At 37.3% G+C, this 20438-nt stretch overlaps 1 protein-coding gene across 1 annotated transcript; it reads left to right on the top strand.

The window, feature by feature from the left end:
* Positions 1–6251: 6251 nt before the first annotated feature.
* On the top strand, positions 6252–17730 carry LOC118499677 (muscle M-line assembly protein unc-89-like). The gene is made up of 4 exons (XM_036021666.1): positions 6252–6403; positions 8675–8744; positions 12429–14972; positions 15174–17730. Exons 2-4 carry the CDS (start codon positions 8691–8693, stop codon positions 15330–15332), a joined length of 2757 nt encoding a protein of 918 aa, XP_035877559.1. The 5' UTR covers positions 6252–6403; positions 8675–8690; the 3' UTR covers positions 15333–17730.
* Positions 17731–20438: the final 2708 nt, after the last annotated feature.

Here is a 20438-nt window from a genome sequence, read left to right on the forward strand (position 1 = left end):
GAATGGAATGAAGGGAGATATTCACTTTCTGACTATATAACCAGTTTCAGGATAAAAGAAGAATGGATATATGGGTGAATAGCTAGGTGTCAAAGGCAAAATAAGAAAAGAGTATGGACTGGAAAAAGGTTAATGTAAAATCAATGGCAGCTATACAAGTCTTCTCTCAAGGGAAATATAAGCATATAGGAATTGACACAGAAAATAAACTAAAAATTTCCCTTAAAAGAGATTTTAAATAGATCTATATACTATTATAAAGTCATTTTACATAATAAAGTCAGAAATTTTGGAAAAACTAATAAATATTTCATTTTACTACAAGCAAATTTTATTTTACTGTAAGTATAATTACTTCAACACTGTTAAAGAGCCCAAATAGTTCAATAAATCTATAACTGAAATATTGTGTTGGTAATTAAAAAAGCACCATATTGAATGTTAAAGTACACATGTTTGAATTCTGACTTGTTTATCCATTCAACAAACCAATTTACTAGCTTAAATTATAAGCTGTTGAGGGAAATCATATTTCATTATTCTTGAAAATGGTGAGTTAAAGATGGTGTGACTGTGAGCAAAGAAAAATAAGCATTATCAGAAAATTGAAAACACAAAAGATAAAAAACATTTCACAGTGAAATTATCATCACCAAAATGTCCATACTACCCAAGGCAATTTATAGATTCAATACAAACTTATTAAAATACCAATGACGTATTTCACAAATATAAAACAAACATTTCAAAAATTTACATGGAACCATAAATGACCCCAAATAACCATAGCAATTTTGAGAAAGAAGAAAAAGTAAGAGGAATCACAATACTTGATATAAAACTATATTACAAGGCAACTGTAATCAAAACAGCCTGGTACTGGCATAAGAACAGACACATAGACCAATGGAACAAAACAGAGAACCCAGAAATAAACCCTTGGCTTCATAGTCAATTAGTATTCCACAAAGGGGGCAAAAGCACAAAATGCGGTAAATATAGCTTCTTCCACAAATGATGTTGGGAGATCTGGACAGCTACATGCAAAAAAACAAAACCTGATCACCAATTTACACCATGCACAAAAATAAATTCAAGGAGGATAAAAGACTTAAATGTAAGTCATAGCACCACAAAAGTCCTAGAGGAGAACATGGCAGAAAAATGTCAGATATTGTACGCAGCAATGTTTTCACTAATATATCCCCTAGAGCAAGGGACATAAAGGAAAGAATAAACAAATGGGACTTCATTGAAATAAAAAGCTTCTGCATGGCTAAAGAAAACATCAGAAAAATGAAGAGTGAACCAACCATATGGAAAAATATATTTGCAAATGGTATCTCAGTGTTGGGGACCACCCTGCTTGGTCTCAGGAAGCTGTAACTCCCTGTGACTTAGGCTGAGTGAAAGACCTCTGGACCAGGAGCCACTAAGGAGACAAAACTTATTTCCCTGGCATGAACGCTACCTGTTCTAATGGCTGGCTTCCCTTTTGCACGATCGACAGTCAATGATGGGTAACAATTCTCTAAGAGAATGAATCTAATACAGATGCGATCATGTGGGAATGCCCTAAGGGAAGAGACTCAGGGCTGTGAAGGGGTGATGGGCATCAACCCCTGCCTCCTTGGCTTTGTCAAAGCCTGAGTCCTTGTGAGGAATCCAAGTCTCCTGGCTGCCTTTGTCTTCTCTGTTAACTCAGGCCTGCAGGGGCGGCCCAGACCAGAAACGAAATGGCGGACCCCCAGGGTAATCAGGCCTGGGACATAGAATGTGCAAGATCCTATGAGATCTGTTTGCTGGAGGGTGTTATTAGATTAGAATTTAAAGGCACAGACAGGAAACCTTTGGAGCCTGTAGCCCTTTCATATGATAAAACCCCAAACTCTGCCCAGAATCACAGCAGGAGTTCTGTCTGCACCTTTATAAGTTACCTACTTCTTTTGATCTTTTCTGCCAGACTGTGAATCCACAAACTAAGTCTGTTTTCTCAATAAATATCTGCTTGGGAATGGAAACAGGGCGCTCTCCCCACTAGAGAGAGGATAGCCATTCCGTTTTTACTTCCCCACAGAAACTGCTTGTCTCTGTGTATGTCCTTCTCATATTTCGACAAGCCATCCACAGCGTTCCACACTTACTGCTGGCAGGTGAATGTGCGTCATCTCAGACAAGGGCTTGATGTCCAAACTATATAAAGAACTCACACAACTCTACTCCAGGAAGACAAACTACCCAATTAAGAAATGGGCAAAGGACCTGAAAAGACACTTCTCCAATAGGGACATACAGAGGGCCCGAAGACATACGAAAGGATGCTTGGCATCACTAGCCATCAGAGAGATACAAATTAAAAACACAATGAGGTACCACTTCATACCAGTCAGAACAGCCATTGTAAAAAATCAACAAACAACAAGTGCCAGCGAGGATGTGGAGAAAAGATAACCCTAGTGTACTGTTTGTGGGAATGCAGGCTGGTGTAGCCACTGTGGAAAACAGTATGGAATTTTCCCAGAAACCTAAAAATGGAACTGCCTTTTGACCCAGTAATTCCACTGCTAGGATTATACCCTAAGAATCCTGAAACACCAATTCAAAAGAACATATGCACCCCAGTGTTCATAGTAGCAAAATTTACAATAGCCAAGTGCTGGAAGCAACCTGAGTGCCCATCAGTAAATGAGTGGATCAAAAAAACTATGGTACATTTACACAATGGAATACTGCACAGAAGAAAGAAAGAAGGAACTCCTACCCTTTGTGACAGCATGGATGGAACTGAAGAGCATTTGCTAAGTGAACTAGTCCAGGAAGTGAAAGTCAAATACCATATGATACCACCTATAAGTGGAACCTAATCAACAAAACAAACAAGTAAGCAAAATATAACCACAGATACTTAAAGAACAAACTGACAGTAACTAGATGGTAGGGAGAAGGATAATGGGAGAAAATAGGGGAAGGACCATTAAAGAACATGTATAAAGGACACATGGACAAAGCCAAAGGGGGTAGGTTCAAGGGTTCAAGGGTGGGAGGTGGGGATGGGTGGGGGGTGGGGCATGGTGGAGGGAAAATGAGGACAACTATACTTGAACAACAATTATATATATTATATATATTAAATTATAAGCATACAGATTTTATATATGTACATATGAGGTCTCTCCAGAAAAAGTCCAACCATTGTTAATATAATGAGAACAGTTTGAGTGACATTGATGTAACCTAGTAGCTAAGGAGAGTGGACTGGAATGAGCATTGCATGAACAATGACAACTTCGCTGTACTAATCAGTGGGGCAGTAAACACAGTTGAGTGATCATGTGTACTGTGTGGCTATTTTATTCAAAATGACTGAGCAAGTAGAGCAATGAATCTGAATCAAATTTTGTGTTAAGCTTGAACATTCTTCTGTGGAACTATTTGGATAATTCATGAAGCCTCAGCTATGGGCAACTGATGATTGGCAGCTTCATCACAAGAACGCACCCACTCATGCATCATGTCTCATGAAGAGTTTTTTAGTGAAACATCAAATCACCCAGGTGACTCAGCTGCCCTACAGCCCAAATCTGTCAATCTGTAACTTCTGCCTTTTTTCATAGCTAAAATCCTTTACTTTCCTTTGAAAACCCTTTCCTTTGAAAGAGAAAAGATTTCAAACTGCTGATGAGATTCAAGAACATAGGACAGGGTAGCTGATGGTGATTGGGAGAACTATGTAAGGTCCCAAGGTTCCTACTTTGAAGGGATCTTAGGCGTCATTGTCCTATGTACAATGTTTCCTGTACCTTGTATCTTCTTCATTAAATATCTTTATTTTCATAGTACGTGGCTGGATACACTCTGAACAGACTTCACATATATATATATCAGAATGAAGGTATCTCCACTTAATACATTTTTCTTGTTCCTCAAATGGCACTATACCTGCAAATTCTAACCTATTTTTGAATTGCTACCTACTATCTGGAACCTAAAACCATAGTTTCTATTTATTTAATCACTCTTTTCCTTCTTTCAAAAAATATAATATATTTATTTTCCTTTCAAATTTCTACTAGACAATAATTTCACATTGCCTTGATTTTGTAAACAGTATATTTTAAGACAGACAGGTAAGTTAGTATGAAACTCCCTTATTTAATTATTGGGTATGAACCACATGTCAGCAACTAGTCTCCTACTTTTTTCAAAACAACCTGATAGAAATATGTCTAAGGTCATGTTAATATACAAAAATTTTATAGAAATATATCCAGAAATATTTTATTTTATCTTGATTGGTGTTTAAATGTGAAATTTTAATAATTTATTTTCTCCATGTCAATAACATGTAAATAACTATATAATATGTTATATTGATGGTCAAAAAAAAAAGCTTTTCTGAAACTTCCTGAATATCCTTGAATTCATGTTGGAGAAGGCATGAATAATTTTTATATAAACATAGAGCTTATAATGTTATATCATAAAGTTTTCACATAGGTACTCTCTTACAAAAATTGTTAAGTCAAATCAAGTAATAATGTTAAGTATAAACTGTGCTATAGAATATGCAGATCAGCCTTTAGCCTCCAAAGTTATTTCCACTATATTCCATTTTCAATCAAAATAAAAACCATAAATTGGAACACCTGAAATATTTACTTCATAAAAGTGTTATGATTAGTGTTCCAAAGTAATGAGGAACATAAAAGAGAAAGGAATCACACCTCATTATGAATCAAAATAGTGTGTCAGTCATGCAGATGTATAATTGTATTAACTTTAAAGTGATTACCTTAATTCTCAGAAAAGACAATATTGTGTATTGTTATTGCACAGTCTTCATAATCATACAAGCATCCAACTATTTAAGGTCAGCCAAACCCTGACTTTGATCTTCATGAGGTTCTTGGAAGAAAAGGTAAAGAAAATTTGTCCAAAAGAATTGTTGAATGAAAGTGTACTTGCTAAGTTAACCACATATCATTGGATGAAAGCCATTCTTTTCTGTTTGTGTTATACTGCTTTCCAATGAACCCCTACCCCACCAAAGTAGGAACTGAGACTCTCTTGCTCCTACTGCATCCACAGTACCTTCTTCAGGGTGGATGTCTAAAAAATATCTGTTAAAGAAATAAACAAACCAAAGTTGTCATTCCAAAACCAATAATGTTAAAATTAGAAGTTATATTAAATATACCTATAAATAATAAATTATTAGGAAAACTCAATACACAAGTTGTAAACAATATTGTCACGTAGTGCTCTAGAGTTTACAAAGTAAATGAATATTCTAATTTAATCTTAACATCAACTCTTTCAAATAAATAGAACAGGGGTGATTCTCATTTATAGATGAGAAAACAGCATGGCAAATAAGTTTACCAAGATCATATAGTAATAAAACGACATAGCTAGGAGTTAAACCTAAGTCTGCCAGGCCAAGTTCAGTATTCTTTTTGCCATTCTAAAATTGCCCTTAAAATCTTTTTGCATTTTTTTCTCAAACACACTGGTGATTTTTCAGTTTTTTAGGTGGGAATCAGAGACTTTGACATGTGTTCTGATGTGTGGGTTAACATCGTGAATATGTAGAAATGGTAAATCAGTATAAAATGAATAAAAACAAGTATGCCAAATGAAAATTATCTCAATTTCTTGATGCACGATCACAACTGAAAAAGTAGTGAAAAATTTTATTGTGAGATCATTAAATGTGTGCTCTTCAAAATTTGAGGCATTCCAGTTCAAAGAGAGAGTGGTATGGGGGTGCAGTGGGGTAGACATATTTCACTAACATGGGCACCTTAAGTTTATATGCTTATATCTGTTTTCACTGAGTGGTGGAAAGAGTATACCTTCTTGTTACATTCTATCAGACATTTATCTTTTCAGTTCTCTTAAACTTTGGAATATTGAAGTATACTGCAAAAATTAACTTGATCAACTTTCAAAAAATTGAGAATGTTTGACAATAATGAATTATTTTACAACAGCAATTAAAAAACTGAATCATGGTTTTCTTAAAATGAGTAATATACATAGAAACCTTATACTTTAACGATCAGATATTTTATGAATTTTTCTATCAGGTTTATCATTACCTCTTGCACATAAAAGATGATAAAGAGTTCTCAGTGTTCTTGGCACAGAAAATCTGAAGGGAAATTTTTTAAAGATTAACCTGAAATAATCCCACGTATTAAAATTTTTTTCCTGGCCCCTGCTTCCTACCACAACCAATAGGCAAAAAGTAGGAGGTACTAAGGGAAGGTACTATTGTCTTAGATGGAAGAACCATGCAATTAGTTCTTCTTACATGGGCAAGCATCAAGTCTTACAGACACTGGATGGATCAAAAAGAATCAAGTCCTGACCAAGATCTCAAAGAGACATTGCTTTCAAGGTAATTGTGTGGATAATGACAATGCTTCTAGAATCTTTTTTTCTCTATTAACACCTGGTTTCTTAATCAAGAAGAGGCCAGAGCTTCAGTTTTGTCAGGCTGGGTTAAAGGTGCAATAGTACAACCAAATGGAGGTGATCATGAAAAAGATGAATATAGAAGTCTTGATCAATAAACTTAAAAGTCAGCATATAGATGGATGCTGTTTCAAAGTAGAAGAGCAGGAGATGGTGCAGGGATATTACTACAGAGGGAGGGAAAAACAGGACTGATACCAGAACCCTAGTGTGGAGAGGAAGAAAGAAAATCCATAAATATAATTTAGAAAGAATTTCAGAGAGGTATAAAGAAAGCCAGAATAAGACAATTTCACAAAAGCCAAGAGAAGAGAGAATGACTGCTTGTTGTACACTAGAGAGAATTCCCTCCTTTAAGATAAGAATTAGATTGACAATAAATACATCATTAGCTAACTTGATTGAAGTTATTTAAATATGTAAGTAGAATAAAAGCCCTTATTTCAGTGAATTGTATAATAGAATATGTATGTAAAGGCCTTCAAAAAAAGCAGTATCACAAGCACACACATACAGTGTGGGTGAGACTAGAGAGTGTGACTGAAGATCAATTAAAGGCAGGACTGAAAATAGTTTTGTAAGCCACATGAAGAATTTTTTTTTTGGCATTAGGCTAAAGAGCAATAGGAAACCAGTGAAAGCTTTAACCAGAGAACTAGAATAATGAGATTCATATTTTATAAATAGCACAATGACTGTAATTAATTAAAAGCAGGAGTGTGGGCCAGTTAAGAGACTATTTTGGTAATCATGAAATTGAAAACCCGATAGGTCAGGGACACTATATCTTCATCTTCCACAACAGTGCTGATTACATAATAATATTTGCTGAGTTAAGAAGTGGCCCAAGTGAGATATGATGCTAATTTGCATAAGCTGATGTTGGTGAAGATAATAGAAGTGAACTGATTCAAAACACTATCTGGGTAGTAAAATACAGAGAGGATTAAGTGATTGAAGGGCATAGGAGAATGAAAAAGAGTCAAGACTGACTCAGGTTTCCAGCTTATACTAACTGCTGGTGAATAATGTACCAGTGACTGCAATTGGGAATGCTTGGAAGAGACTGTTTTGTGAGAAAAGATGGTGATGTAAACTAATTCAGTTCAGACTTCAACTGAAGCACCATGTGGCTTCAAAGGTTTTCTGAAGATGATCTAAAAGTTGATTTGTTGGCACTGATGGCAATAAAAGCTGGGGGTTCCACCATCATTCTCACAAGCTACACACCACTAGAAGTAGCTCATTTATGCTGAGCTTGCTTGGTAATTCTTAACATAGCTACAGGATGCCTTCATTTTTCATTTTGCTTTCACAAAATCCTAGTAGGAGTTTTTTTCTGTATACTCATCCTGATAAACTGGCATCATGGAGACATCATACACTTTGCACCCACATAACTGTCTTATATCAGAAAGAACACAATAGTGTTCTTCAAAAATTAGATTAATACAGACCAAAAATAGATTTGATAGTTCAATAACTTTAACTGTGATGTGCACCTCATCCAAAAATGAAATAGCAATAGGCAAAGTACACAATAGTATTTTATAAAATATTTTAAGAAGAACAGAATAGCATCCGGCAGACTAAAATTATAATTTGGAGGGAGATGAACAAAACACAAATAGTACCATCTCAGGACCTCATGGAACTTGTTATTGCAACAGAGTAATACATAGGACACCTTGTCATCCATCATGCATATAGGAACTGAGTTCCATAAGTTGAACACTCAGTAACATACCATATAGCTTCCTAAGACTCTCTTTATGTCACAACCACTACAGTTTTCCTAAATGATGGAAGTTGGGAGAGTATGGCAAGTAGGATTTGTGTGTGGTGCACAATTCACACAGTGAGTGGAAGATAGGTGGGTGAGGAATTTCTTAATTAATATAATTCCCAATAGAAGACGAAACTATTCTCATAGGTGAGAATTCAAAGAAGTCTCATCAACAAACCAAGTAAAAAACTAATTTTTTAGTGTTTTTAAACAATGATGGTGTCTTCAGAAAATATGTGTCATTTGATTTTACATCCAAATTTAACTTTAATTTTAGAAAAATAATTTTTCTTTATTATTTAAATTGCTACTGAAAGTTTAATTTTGTATCACAAAGCAGTTTGGTAAAACTCATCCTTCCATAGTCAAGTGGGTAACAAACATTTTCTCTTGTTTCTTTACTTATAGGAGTTAAAAGGACAGGATGAAGGCTTTAATCCTGACTGGACTTATCCTGGTCTTTGCCTTTTGTTTCTCGGTAAGATTCTATACACTTGAAAACTAAAAGAACTACCTAAAATTGAGAGCTACATAATATTGAGATGGGGTTCAGTGTAAGACTATGGCATTATATTTCTTTTTTAAAATATATTTTATTGATTATGCTATTACAGTTGTCCCATTACCCCCTCCTTCATTCCCCTCCACCCTGCACACCCTCTCCCACCCACATTCCCCCCTTTAGTTCATGTCCATGTGTCATAAGTTCTTTGGCTTCTACATTTCCCATACTATTCTTGCCCTCCCCTTACCTATTTTCTACCTACATTCTATGCTACTTTTTCTCTGTACCTTTTCCCCCCTCTCCCCCTCCCATTCCCCTGTTGCTAACCCTCCATGTGATCTCTCTGTCTGTGGTTCTGTGTCTATTCTAGTTGTTTGCTTAGTTTCTTTTGGTTTTGTTTTAGGTGTGGTTGTTAATAATTGTTAATAATTGTGAGTGTGCTGTTACATGTTTTTTATCTTCTTTTTCTTAGATAAGTCCCTTTAACATTTCATATAATAAGGGCTTGGTGATGATGACCTCCTTTAACTTGACCTTATCTGAGAAGCACTTTATCTGCCCTTCCATTCTAAATGAAAGCTTTGCTGGATAGAGCAATCTGGGATGTAGGTCCTTGTCTTTCATGACTTGGAATACTTCTTTCCAGCCCCTTCTTGCCTGCAAGGTCTCTTTTGAGAAATCAGCTGACAGTCTAATGGGAACTCCTTTGTAGGTGACTGTCTCCTTATCTCTTGCTGCTTCTAGGATTCTCTCCTTCATTTTAATCTTGGGTAATGTAATTATAATGTGTCTTGGTGTGTTCCTTCTTGGGTCCAATTTCTTTGGGATTCTCTGAGCTTCCTGGACTTCCTGGAAGTCTACTTCCTTTGCCAGAATAGGGAAGTTCTCCTTTATTATTTGTTCAGATAAGTTTTCCACTTGTTGCTCTTTCCCTTCTCCTTCTGGTACCCCTATAATTGGGATGTTGGAACATTTAAAGATGTCCTGGAGGTTCCTAAGCCTCTTCTCATTTTTTTGAATTCTTATTTCTTCATTCTTTTCTGATTGTATGTTTTTTTCTTCTTTCTGGTCTACTCCATTGATGTGAGATCCAGCTTTCATTCCATCATTATTGGTTCCCTGTGCATTTTGCTTCATTTCACTTATTGTAGCCTTCATTTCTTCATCTAATTTGCCACCAAAATCAACCAATTCTGTGAGCATCTTGATCACCAGTCTTTTTAACTGTGCATCTGATAGGTTGGCTATCTCTTGATCACTTAAAAGTATTGATGGTGGAGCTTTCGATTCTGTTTGAGCCATTCCCCCCCCCTTTGGTCTGGTCACACCTGTTATGTATGAGGGTCCGAGCCTTAGGTGTTCACCAGGGCAGGGCATCCCAGTCACTGGGTTGTGATGTTGTATGTGGGGGCGGGGTCCAAGAGGAAACAATGCACTTGCTCTGCTCTCCTTTGGACCTTGGTCCCTTTCACCGCTTCCCTAGAGCAAACTGGGCCCCTCTGGTGCCAATTCCCATGTGGGTGGGCTTGTGCACCCTGTGGGACATTCCAATGACCTCTCCTGTGAGGCTGGGAGTCTCTTCCTGTGCCTCAACCCCCACAGGTGTTTCCAGTCAGTTCCCCAAGGCTCTGTTTCCCAGTGCTGTGATCCTGGGTTGTGCGCAGTGTCTTGCTTCACAATAGCCACCTCACTGGGTCTGCAGGTTGGCCCCCCTCAGCCAGGGTCTGCCAGCTGCCGCTTGCATGCTCAGAGTCCACCCCCTGCAGTCTTGCACCCCCTGATGCCTTAAGTGCCCTGTCCCAATGCTGTCTGCTCTCTGCACTGCAACCTTCGCCTGGCTGCCCAACTGTGCCCCTCCTACCGGTCTGGATGAATGTGTCTATTTTAACTTCTTGGTTGTCCAGCTTCCATACAGTTCAATTTTCTGTCAGTTCTGGTTGTTATTCTGTTTCTAAATTATTGTTGTCCCTATATTGGTTGTGTGAGGAGGCACAACCTATGCCTCCATCATGGCCAGAAGCCTTGGCATTGTATTTCTAAAATCAGAACTGAGTCACATGAGATGGAAGGAAACATAAACAATTACCTTCTACTTCTAACACCCGTGGAAATATTGAAAATCACCTGGAATTTGAGGAGGGGGGGAAAGAGAGACAGACATGAAAAGGAAGTAAAGAGAAAAGAGGTAAAGAAGCAGAAGAGAATGACTATTAGTTGAGGAGAATAATGTATGAGAAAATCTCCAAATAAATTTGCAGAAATATGACTAAACTTTAAGGAAATCACCAAGACTTTACTTTTCCTAATGTCCATGTTCCCCTACCACTTGTATTTTAAGGACAGCCCCTTCTGAAGTTTGAAAAATGAGGGTGAGTTTATGTATATGTCAAGTTTGTTTTTCACTCACCCTCCTAGTCTTATTAAGTTCTCATGGTCAAAGGCTATAATATGTTCTACTACTTAAGATATAAATGTAGTGAGCCCTGACCAGTGTGGCATGCTTGGGAGTCATACCACAAAGTGAAGTGTCACTGGTTTAATTCCCAGTCAAGGCACAGGCCTGGGCTGTGGACCAGTAGAGGGTGTGTGAGAGGCAAACAATCTATGTTTCTCTCACACCAATGTTTCTTTCCCTGTCTTCCTCCCTTACCCTCTCTCTAAAAATAAATATTAAAATTTAAAAAAGAAAAATTAAGACATAAATCCAGTGAAAAGAAAGAATCTCTTCTATTGGTATCTAAAGTAAAATTTTGTTGTATGTCACAAATTTGATTTATCTAAAATATAAATATAGGTTTTATATACTCTTCTGAGAGCCTGGTTCTCTCAAATTTTATGACATTTCTTTCTTTTTCTCTTTTATATCTCCTGCAGAATCTTAAGAAATACCCTCTTCTGCTCTTCTGATTTAATTATGCATGCACTCATCACTAGTTCCTTATATCTCTTTTTGATCAGATAGCATTGTTTCTAGTAATACTATGATTATATAGGCAAGCTTCAAGTGTCTGTTGAATTCTGTTTAACCAGCCATGCTTCACTCCAAGGATCCTTTCTTCTTATGCCACCACTATTATTTTCTCATAGAATTCTTCCCACATCATTCAATGCCTCAGACAAAGCTTTTACAGGCGAAAGAAACTGAATTTTTGTTTAATATTGTTAATATCCAACTTTCTGCAGTCAAATATTTCTCTTTCATATAATTTCTAAACTGACCTGTTGCTATAATACTTTCAGTGAGATTCATGTAACATGGTTGCCTATTTGATTCTTTGGTTAATTGCTAAAGGATGTGACAATGATAGTCACTCTGCAGTTTTTAAGGAAAAACAAATTTTCTTAGATTTACTGGTAGTATTTCAGAAAACCAACTAATTGGATTTCATAAAATTACATTTTTGTATTTGGTTGGAGTTTTGTGCTAAACACATTAGCATTGAAAGTAATGACCAAGTATTTTTTCTAATCACCCACATATTGTGCCTTGTGATTTTAAATTCATAGCACAATTTATTCCAAATTTATATTGCACTCAAAATCAAAGCACTTCTCAACCTAAAGAGCAGACCAGTTTCTGTACTTGAAATGAAAATAGAAAACAATAATGGACTGAATATTTCACTTGGTAACATCTTCTGTTTCCTCCCCCTACAGTTCAGTGTAAGTCAGCAATCACAGCGCCAGGCAATAGGAAAGGTGATCAACAGTCAGCCAGTGCGAAGTTCCCCTGCCAGGACATCACAAGGGAGGTCTCCATCCAGCGAGGGCATTGGCAAACCTCAAGGCTATTCTCAGGCCTCTGCCCCATCTGTACTGACTAACAAAGAAAGGGGCCAGTTATCTTCAAATTCCAGGACATCAAATAAAAAGAAAAAACCTAACCAGGGACCAAAAAGACAAAGTATACCAGTCAGGCCTAAGAAAAATACACTGACTTCTACCAAGGAAGGATTGACCTTCCATTCATCTACTCTAACAAGACAAAATACCCCATTGTGGGCAAGCAAAACTCTAAAACAACCTAAAAAAAGTCAAAAGACAACTGTCAAGAAACAGTCAAAATGGACAGCAGCAGCATCAAAACCACCTGCAGCCATAAGGAAAAATCAAAATGCATCTGCAAAACCCTCATCCACCTCTGCCAGCAAGGGCTTGTATTTGCCAAACACTGTTAAGGCAGCATTAGAAAGAATTTCAGCTACAAAGAAAAGTTCACAAAACTCTAAGAAAATCCAGTCTATACATGCTAAGAAACAGTTAAAACAACCCACAATTGGGACCGCTTCAAAAACATCTCTACCTAAAAAGAAATTTCTTAAGACTTTTAAAAATACCTTGCCTGAAGTATCCAAAAAACAATCACCTAAGTCCACAGCAATAAAAGCTTCCCCCAAAACTTCTTCAACCTCAAAGAAAAGACCAAGTAAATATCACAAAACTCTATCATCACCTGCCAGAAAAAAACAAAATCAGGCAAAAGCAGCTAAAAAAGCCCCCCAGAAAAGTTTGGCCAAAAAGAAAACTTTAGAGAAAGAAAAAAATAAACAGTTAACTCCAGTCAAAAAAGAGCCAACTAAGGCAACAGCAACAGGAGCAGATTCCAAAGTTAAAAAGAAAAATCTAACTAAATCTAAAAAGACAGTGTCTATATCTGCCAAGAAAACCCTCAATCAGCTAAGAGAAGTAGCAACAAAAATGAAAACATCTATAGCCAAAAGCAAAGTACCAAAAAAGTCCCAAAAAACCTTTACTGCACCTGCCAAGAAACAAGTGAATCAACCTAAAGCCTTTAAATCAACAGTAAAAACACAACCAGCCTCTGAGAAGACACCAAATCAGTCTAAAAGCTCCTTGTCTAAAGCTTCCAGGAATCAGTCAAATCAAGCCAAAGAAGGCAAAACTCCAGCCTTCAAAGAAATTCTAGCCAAAAAGAAAAACCTAAAAAAATCTAAGCCAGCTGCCAAAAAACTGCTCAATCAGTCTAAATCTGCTCAAGCAGGACCAAAAAGATCCCTAGCCAAAAAGAAAATTCAAGAGAAATCTACACAGAAACAACCCACATCAGGTAAAATGGCTGCAAGAACAGCTCTTGCCGAGGTTAAATCTATAAAACAACCTAAAAAAGGGCAGCCTACATCTTTAACAGTAAAGAAAAAAACAAATAAATTAAAACAGAGATTCTCTAAACCTCTTAGGAGAAATGTAAATCAGCTTAAATTCCTTCAAGGAATGAAAATACCGCCCCACCTAGTAGACAAAAGTATAAAACAATCTAAAAAAAGGAAACCTACACTGGCCAAAAAGAGGTTGAAATTATCTCAACCAAAAAGACCTAGCTCTCTTCAAGCTGCATGGAAAAAGTATCCACATAAAGTCGTTATACCATTTCCTCCACATGTTCCATCTTTATATCATCAAACTAAATTTCCTTATCCACAACAAAATCTACCACATAAGTACCCACCTCAATTCTATCCACCTCCACCAAGACCATGGCCAAATGGTCCACATTTCCAGGCACACCAGCAGCATCACCAACCTCATTTGCCTTGTAAGCCACCCTGTCATAAACCAAAACCTCCAAAAAGGCCAGCTGAAAACACTACAGCTAAAGGCCCAACCACTGTGACTAAGGGATCCAATGTAGTCACCAGAACACCTGAAACTCTATCCTCAGTGGCTGCCACCACAGTCCAGGTGACATCAATTACTAACTCAGCAATTGGTGCTGCCTCCACTATAACTTCCCCAACATCTCTGGTGGCCTCCGTGACACCTTCAGTGGAACCCACATTGCAAGGGTCTGCTGCTTCTAGTGCTGCAACCTTCATAAACCCAGGGGCTGGCTCCACAGCTCTCTTAATCTCTGCCCCCACCATTACCCCTGATGTTACCACAGAGGCCTCAGAAGCTGAAGCAAACACAGCTGATGACACCACTCTCCTAGATGATTCCACTGCTCAAGGTGCCATTACAATGTCAGCAAACACAGGACCCACATTCCCTGCTATGGCTGCCACCACTGGTACAGCCACAACCTCCACAAGTGTTGTCCCAATGGTAACACTTTTCACAACCCTAGGGATTGGCGCTGCCAGCACTGATGCTACCTCATTATCAGTCAGTGCTGCCATGACTCTTGCTCCTGCTACCACAAAAGCAACCAAAACTGGTATGAATAGTTCTGGTTCTGTCACAGACACAGCTGTACCAGGTTTCAGTACTATAGTTGCATCAAGTTCTATAACCACTAGGGTATCTGACACTGCCACCACAGCTGCAAACCATTCAGTGACACCCACTGAAACAGCAGATGACACAACCACTGAGACTGCTACTATAACAGGTGCTTCATCTGCAACCACAACTATTATGGCAACCGACACAGCAATAGCTGCCACCTCCACAAGTCTTGCAACCACACTGTCAGCCTCAGATACCACAACTATTGCCCAGTACGAGTATACTGGCACTGCCACCACTATTGTAGTTACTTCTGTCTCCAAGGAACCTGATTCTTCAACCACTGAAGATACAACTAGAAATGAGGCAATCTGAGGCTCAGTCTGTAAATGTAACTATTCTTACAGCTTCCAGTATGACTCCATCAGTTTCCATCTCTAAGAGTGCCTCTGAAGCTTTAGTTACTAGTCCCAGAACCTGAAACATCTGCCTCCATTGATGTCAGTATTTCCTCAGCAGAGAATGCTACTCTCCTTTGCACAAATACTGCAGCTACCCCAACATTTGCAGAATCCACATAACTCACTATGGTTTCCTCACCTGAAGCAGATTTTTGTATTCACCTCCACTGAAGGAACCTCCACTGCCCAGCCATCACAATGGTAGAAGCAACCACACACCTGAGGCTTATGCCATCGCCAATGGCCCAGATGCAAGCACCCATTCCACAGCTCTGGTCACCAAAAATACAGTTGGAACCACCTCTACCCATCAGTAGCAGCACACAACCATTACCAGATGCTACAACCACAGCCAATGTACCTATAACTGGCATTAACACTTTCTCACAGTAAAAGAAGTACAAAGGCACATCTAACATGTCTCAGTAGAGTAAATTATGACATGCAAAGAGTTAGATGGGGAAATTTAATAATGCTCTGTATATTTCCAAACACTTTACACAATTGCTGGTTGCTCCTCATCTGCCAAAAATATGATTTTTTGCAATTCTGTGAAATAGAGCAGATATTCTTCCATTTTACATGCAGGATACAGAGGTGTGGGATTTGCTCAAATTCAGAACACATGGTGGCAAAGCCAGGGCTAGAATTCACATCTTAGTAAAATATTTCTAACAGCAGTCAGAAAGCTTAGAATTATAGAACAGTAATCCCAAAAGATAGCTTCATAGATAGTTGAATTACAATTACTTGGTTTCTTTTCTCCAAATAAAAATTACTGAGATTACCACACTAGAAAGTATATTTTTTTAACAAACTACTCAGGGGGTGGCATGAGGAAGAGGAGTCGGATGAGGTTACAAGTGTGAAAACACCCAGACGTTAATTTAGGAAGGGAAAATGGCAGGTATACAAGCTCAAACACAAGAACAAGTATCATAATCAATAAATTGTAATCAGTTGTACTTGACTGAACTATATCATGCACCACAAAAAATTGGGATATATTTTGAGAAATGCATCTTTAGCTGATTTTGTCATTGTGCAAACATCATAGGATGCACTTTTACACAGCTAGAAGATAAAGCCTACTACACACCCAGGCTGAATGGTGCAGCATATTGTTCCTAGGCTACAAACCTGTCATCATGTTACTGTACTGAATACCAAGAGACCTGGGAAACATGAGATGTATGAGGCTGTTGCAGCACAACACAGCATGCAGATTTAGAGCAGCTTTTTATGAGTAAAAAACAGGGTTTTTCTGAGTAAAAAGGAGTATACTCTAACAATACAGATAAAAATATAGTAAATACATAAATGAGTAACATAGTTGTTCACTATGATTATCAAATATTATGTTTTACACATAATCATATGTGCTAAACTCTCATACAATTGGTAGCACAGTAGGTTTGTTTACACCAGATTCACCACAAACATGTGAGTAAGCATTGTGCCATGATATTATAATGGTGCAACATCACTAAATGATAGGAATTTTTCAGCTCCATTGTGATCTTACAGGACAACCATCATATATATAATTTATCAAGGAGTAAAACATCAGCATGCAGTTCATACCTAGATAACATAAGTAACACCTCATTTAAGTTCAGCTGGAAATGAGGGGAAAATGCTACCATCAATAAAGAACAGCCATGGAGATGAAAACAATTTAGAAATTTTTATAGTCATCAACATGCCACATGATAAAGAATTAGTCTACATTATAGAACCACAATATAAGACTCTAACAAAGAAGGAGCAGATCTGAGACTATTTTAAAGAAAAGATTTACCAGAACATATAATCTACAAAATTTTTGTATGAGGTTCTGTTTTTGTTAAAGTAGATGAAAATATTCTAAGTCATAGTAATGAAGGACTAGGTTTTAAACATAGGTAGCTAACTACTACACATTACTCTTACCATAAACCATGTAACTGGGTGTGTTTTGGTCTAAAATAGAATTACGAGCTGTCATGAAAATAAGAAAGTGGTGCTGGGGGCAGGGGAAGGCAAACAGAATGAAGTTAATTTCATCTAAAAATAGAAAGTAGAAATTTTAAAACAAATCATGTTTGTAGGACTATAGGAATTAACTTGGTATTTCTGAAAGTTCTTTTGTAGGTTCTATTTTACCTAAATATTAAACTTCTGACCTTCACTTTTGTCAATGCCTCAAGAATTGACTGTAATCACATTTTAGAAATGAGACCATTCTAGAAATTCTGCTTTTCACTCTCACTTCTTAAATGTAGTCAATTTTACTTCTTCAGTTTTTGTTCAATAAATCATTTTGAAGATCATTTGTTTTCTGTATGAATTTGTATCACTCTCACATAGTTGGAAATGAATTAAAAGATTAATATGTTTATCCCTCTAGAAAGCTCCCAAGATGAGCAAGACTTAAATATAAGGTTGACCAAGCTTAACTAAACTTTAGACAGGTTTCTTCCTGACTCCAGGCCCCTGGAGTCTGAGGATATTTCTTTAGAAAACAAGCAATTATAAATTCTTTCTCTGTCACTTTGAGATACTGCCATCTTTCTACAAGCCTCTTTCCAACTGTATAACCCTGGAGTTGCCCCTATCTTTCAGTCTCTATGGCAGGTTAGGAGCCTAAGTCAGATAAGCACCAATTAGCAAACACAAATGGTCTAATCACAGAGAAAAACATTTGCAGACTCAAGAATTACAGTGTGTGTGGCACATCCCATTTATCAATATTCTGTTAACATCCTCCAGCTCATTGCAGCATTTAAGAACCTCTCACTCATTTTGTTTCAGCAGACTTGACTCTTGCAATAGTTTTGAATGAAGTCTTTCCTACCTGTTTAATTTCGTCCTGCAATTTTTGCTTTGACAAGGTAAATGCGTGAATGCAGAAACCATAAATAAGTAAAGTTTGAATGAAAACTCCCATCAGCCAAGCTCCACAAGAAGACATCAAAGGAGCAAAAACAGAGAGTCCATGCCCACTGACATAATCTGAAATGTTCTTCCTATTTTACCTATTTTTAAAACCATGGAAAATACATATTAAATTTTGAGACAGAAATTTTGGATTAAGTGTAATAAATATACTTTTGTTTTTAATTATTTTTTATTGTTTATACTATTACAATTGTCACCATTTTCCCCTTTTGCCCCCTCCACCTAGCTCCCCACTCCTTCAGGTAATTTTTAAATCTCTAGCTGACTTTTGAAGAAAATAAGAAGGTAAAACCACACAATACAAAATGGAAATGAAATCGAGGGAGGGGAAGATATGCATGGAGTCTAAGACTGCCCTGAAGGACATGATTGGTCTTGGTAATTCAGAAGCTTGAATTTTAAAAGCCAGGTAATGGGCATTGAGCCTATTCCAGAAGAAGAGTTGGAACTAAGTCTCTCCACATAAACGTAAGACTCTCAAAAGCCACATCCTTCCAACAGATACAAAAACAATTGATTAGTAATAAAAGGAAGTGAGAAACTGTGGTGGACTCCGGCCGGCAGAGTACACCTGTTGTGACTGAAGATGAGAATAAATACACAGGAGACAGCAATCCTGTGGAGAAAAGGGGGACAGCACGGCTGCTCTCCCAAGGGGAGAGTGCCTCTGAGTGCCTCGGCCACTCTCTCAAGGGGAGAGCACCCTGACCCTTGCCTAGACAGGCTTTTATTATTTTTCTCAGGTCTTACATCAAAGAAGGATTTATTATCTATTACATAGAATATTATTGTCTACATTCTAGGTACATTCAAGGAAATGAAAATAGCATGCAGGAGGGAAAAAGGCGAGCTGATTAGCTCTGTCCTTGGGAAAATTCACATAGGCTTTGGAAATTACCTTGAAGATAGATAACGCCCATTTGTTGTTTTAGACCAGAGTAATGGAGTATTAGCAAGAGCAAGCCCTAACAATCTGAGTGCATTTTCTAGGCCTGATTCCCATGGGAAAACTCAGTTTGAAGGTCTGACTCCTGCCCACCACTTCACTTCTGTAGGTTTTCAATACAGGGCTGAGTCACATTTGCCAGACTGAAACAAACAGTCCCCTATAAGAAACAATATGCTGTACTCACTTCAGTCTGAAAGATTAAAGAAAATTCAATGGCCATATAATATACAGCATAGGGAGTAGAGTCAGTGACATCATAATAACTACATGTGGTGACACATAGTTACTAGACCTGCTGTGATGATTACTTTGTGAAGTATATAAATGTTGCATCACTTAAAGTTAACAGACACTCAATTAATACTTGAATGACTAAATAAATGACACTAGATGTTGTTATCACTTACATTCCTTTCCTCCTAAAATAGATTATAAATTCTTTGAGAATTTGTGTTATATCTTCTACTTCTGTTTTTCCACCAGTGCCTTTCACAGAACTAAATAGATATTTGTTGGACCAATATATTCTCATCCATTCAATGTATGGTACTGATAAAAAATGGAGATTCAATCAAACAAAACAAGCATTCTGTAAATGTCAATTAAGACTACGCCTTTAGGCTTCCCTTTTGCCATGTAAGAATCATAACTACATGTGAACACTAATTAGTCTGTTTTGTAATCTGTAGCTTCTGCTTCAATGTGATTATTTTAGTATACAGAAAAGCATTGGTGTTTGTCTACTTACTTGTTATAGAGGACAACTTCCAGAAATAGTGAGTAGGCCATTAACTGCAAAGCATGTGAAAAAATAAATGAACTATTCACCTGCATGAAGAGGGAAAATGGATTAAGAATTCTTGGAATACTAAAAAATAATTTCAAAGATGAAGTTTCTTAACTGACAAAGCTTTGATCCTATTGTTCCAGGTTCAGCTTTGGAAACCATTAAGTGGAAATCTTAGCTCTCTTTGATCTTCTAAAGATAAATTAGTGCCAACCAGTAACTCTGAGCCTGACAGCTTACGTGAAATGAAAAGACCTGTAAATATCATCTTTAATTGAATGAACATTGAATCCTTAAGTATGTATTATTGCACTAGTTTTCCAACAATTACTTCAGTTCCCTTG

The sequence above is a fragment of the Phyllostomus discolor genome, chromosome 1 (assembly GCF_004126475.2).
Source record: "Phyllostomus discolor isolate MPI-MPIP mPhyDis1 chromosome 1, mPhyDis1.pri.v3, whole genome shotgun sequence".
Taxonomy (NCBI): domain Eukaryota; kingdom Metazoa; phylum Chordata; class Mammalia; order Chiroptera; family Phyllostomidae; genus Phyllostomus; species Phyllostomus discolor.

Coding starts and splice junctions, on each gene's coding strand:
- LOC118499677 (XM_036021666.1), top strand. CDS start 8,691: ATGAAGGCTTTAATCCTGACTGGACTTATCCTGGTCTTTGCCTTTTGT. Junction 8,745..12,428: donor TCTTTGCCTTTTGTTTCTCG/GTAAGATTCTAT, acceptor CTCCCCCTACAG/TTCAGTGTAAGTCAGCAATC. Junction 14,973..15,173: donor ATAGTTCTGGTTCTGTCACA/GACACAGCTGTA, acceptor GCAATAGCTGCC/ACCTCCACAAGTCTTGCAAC.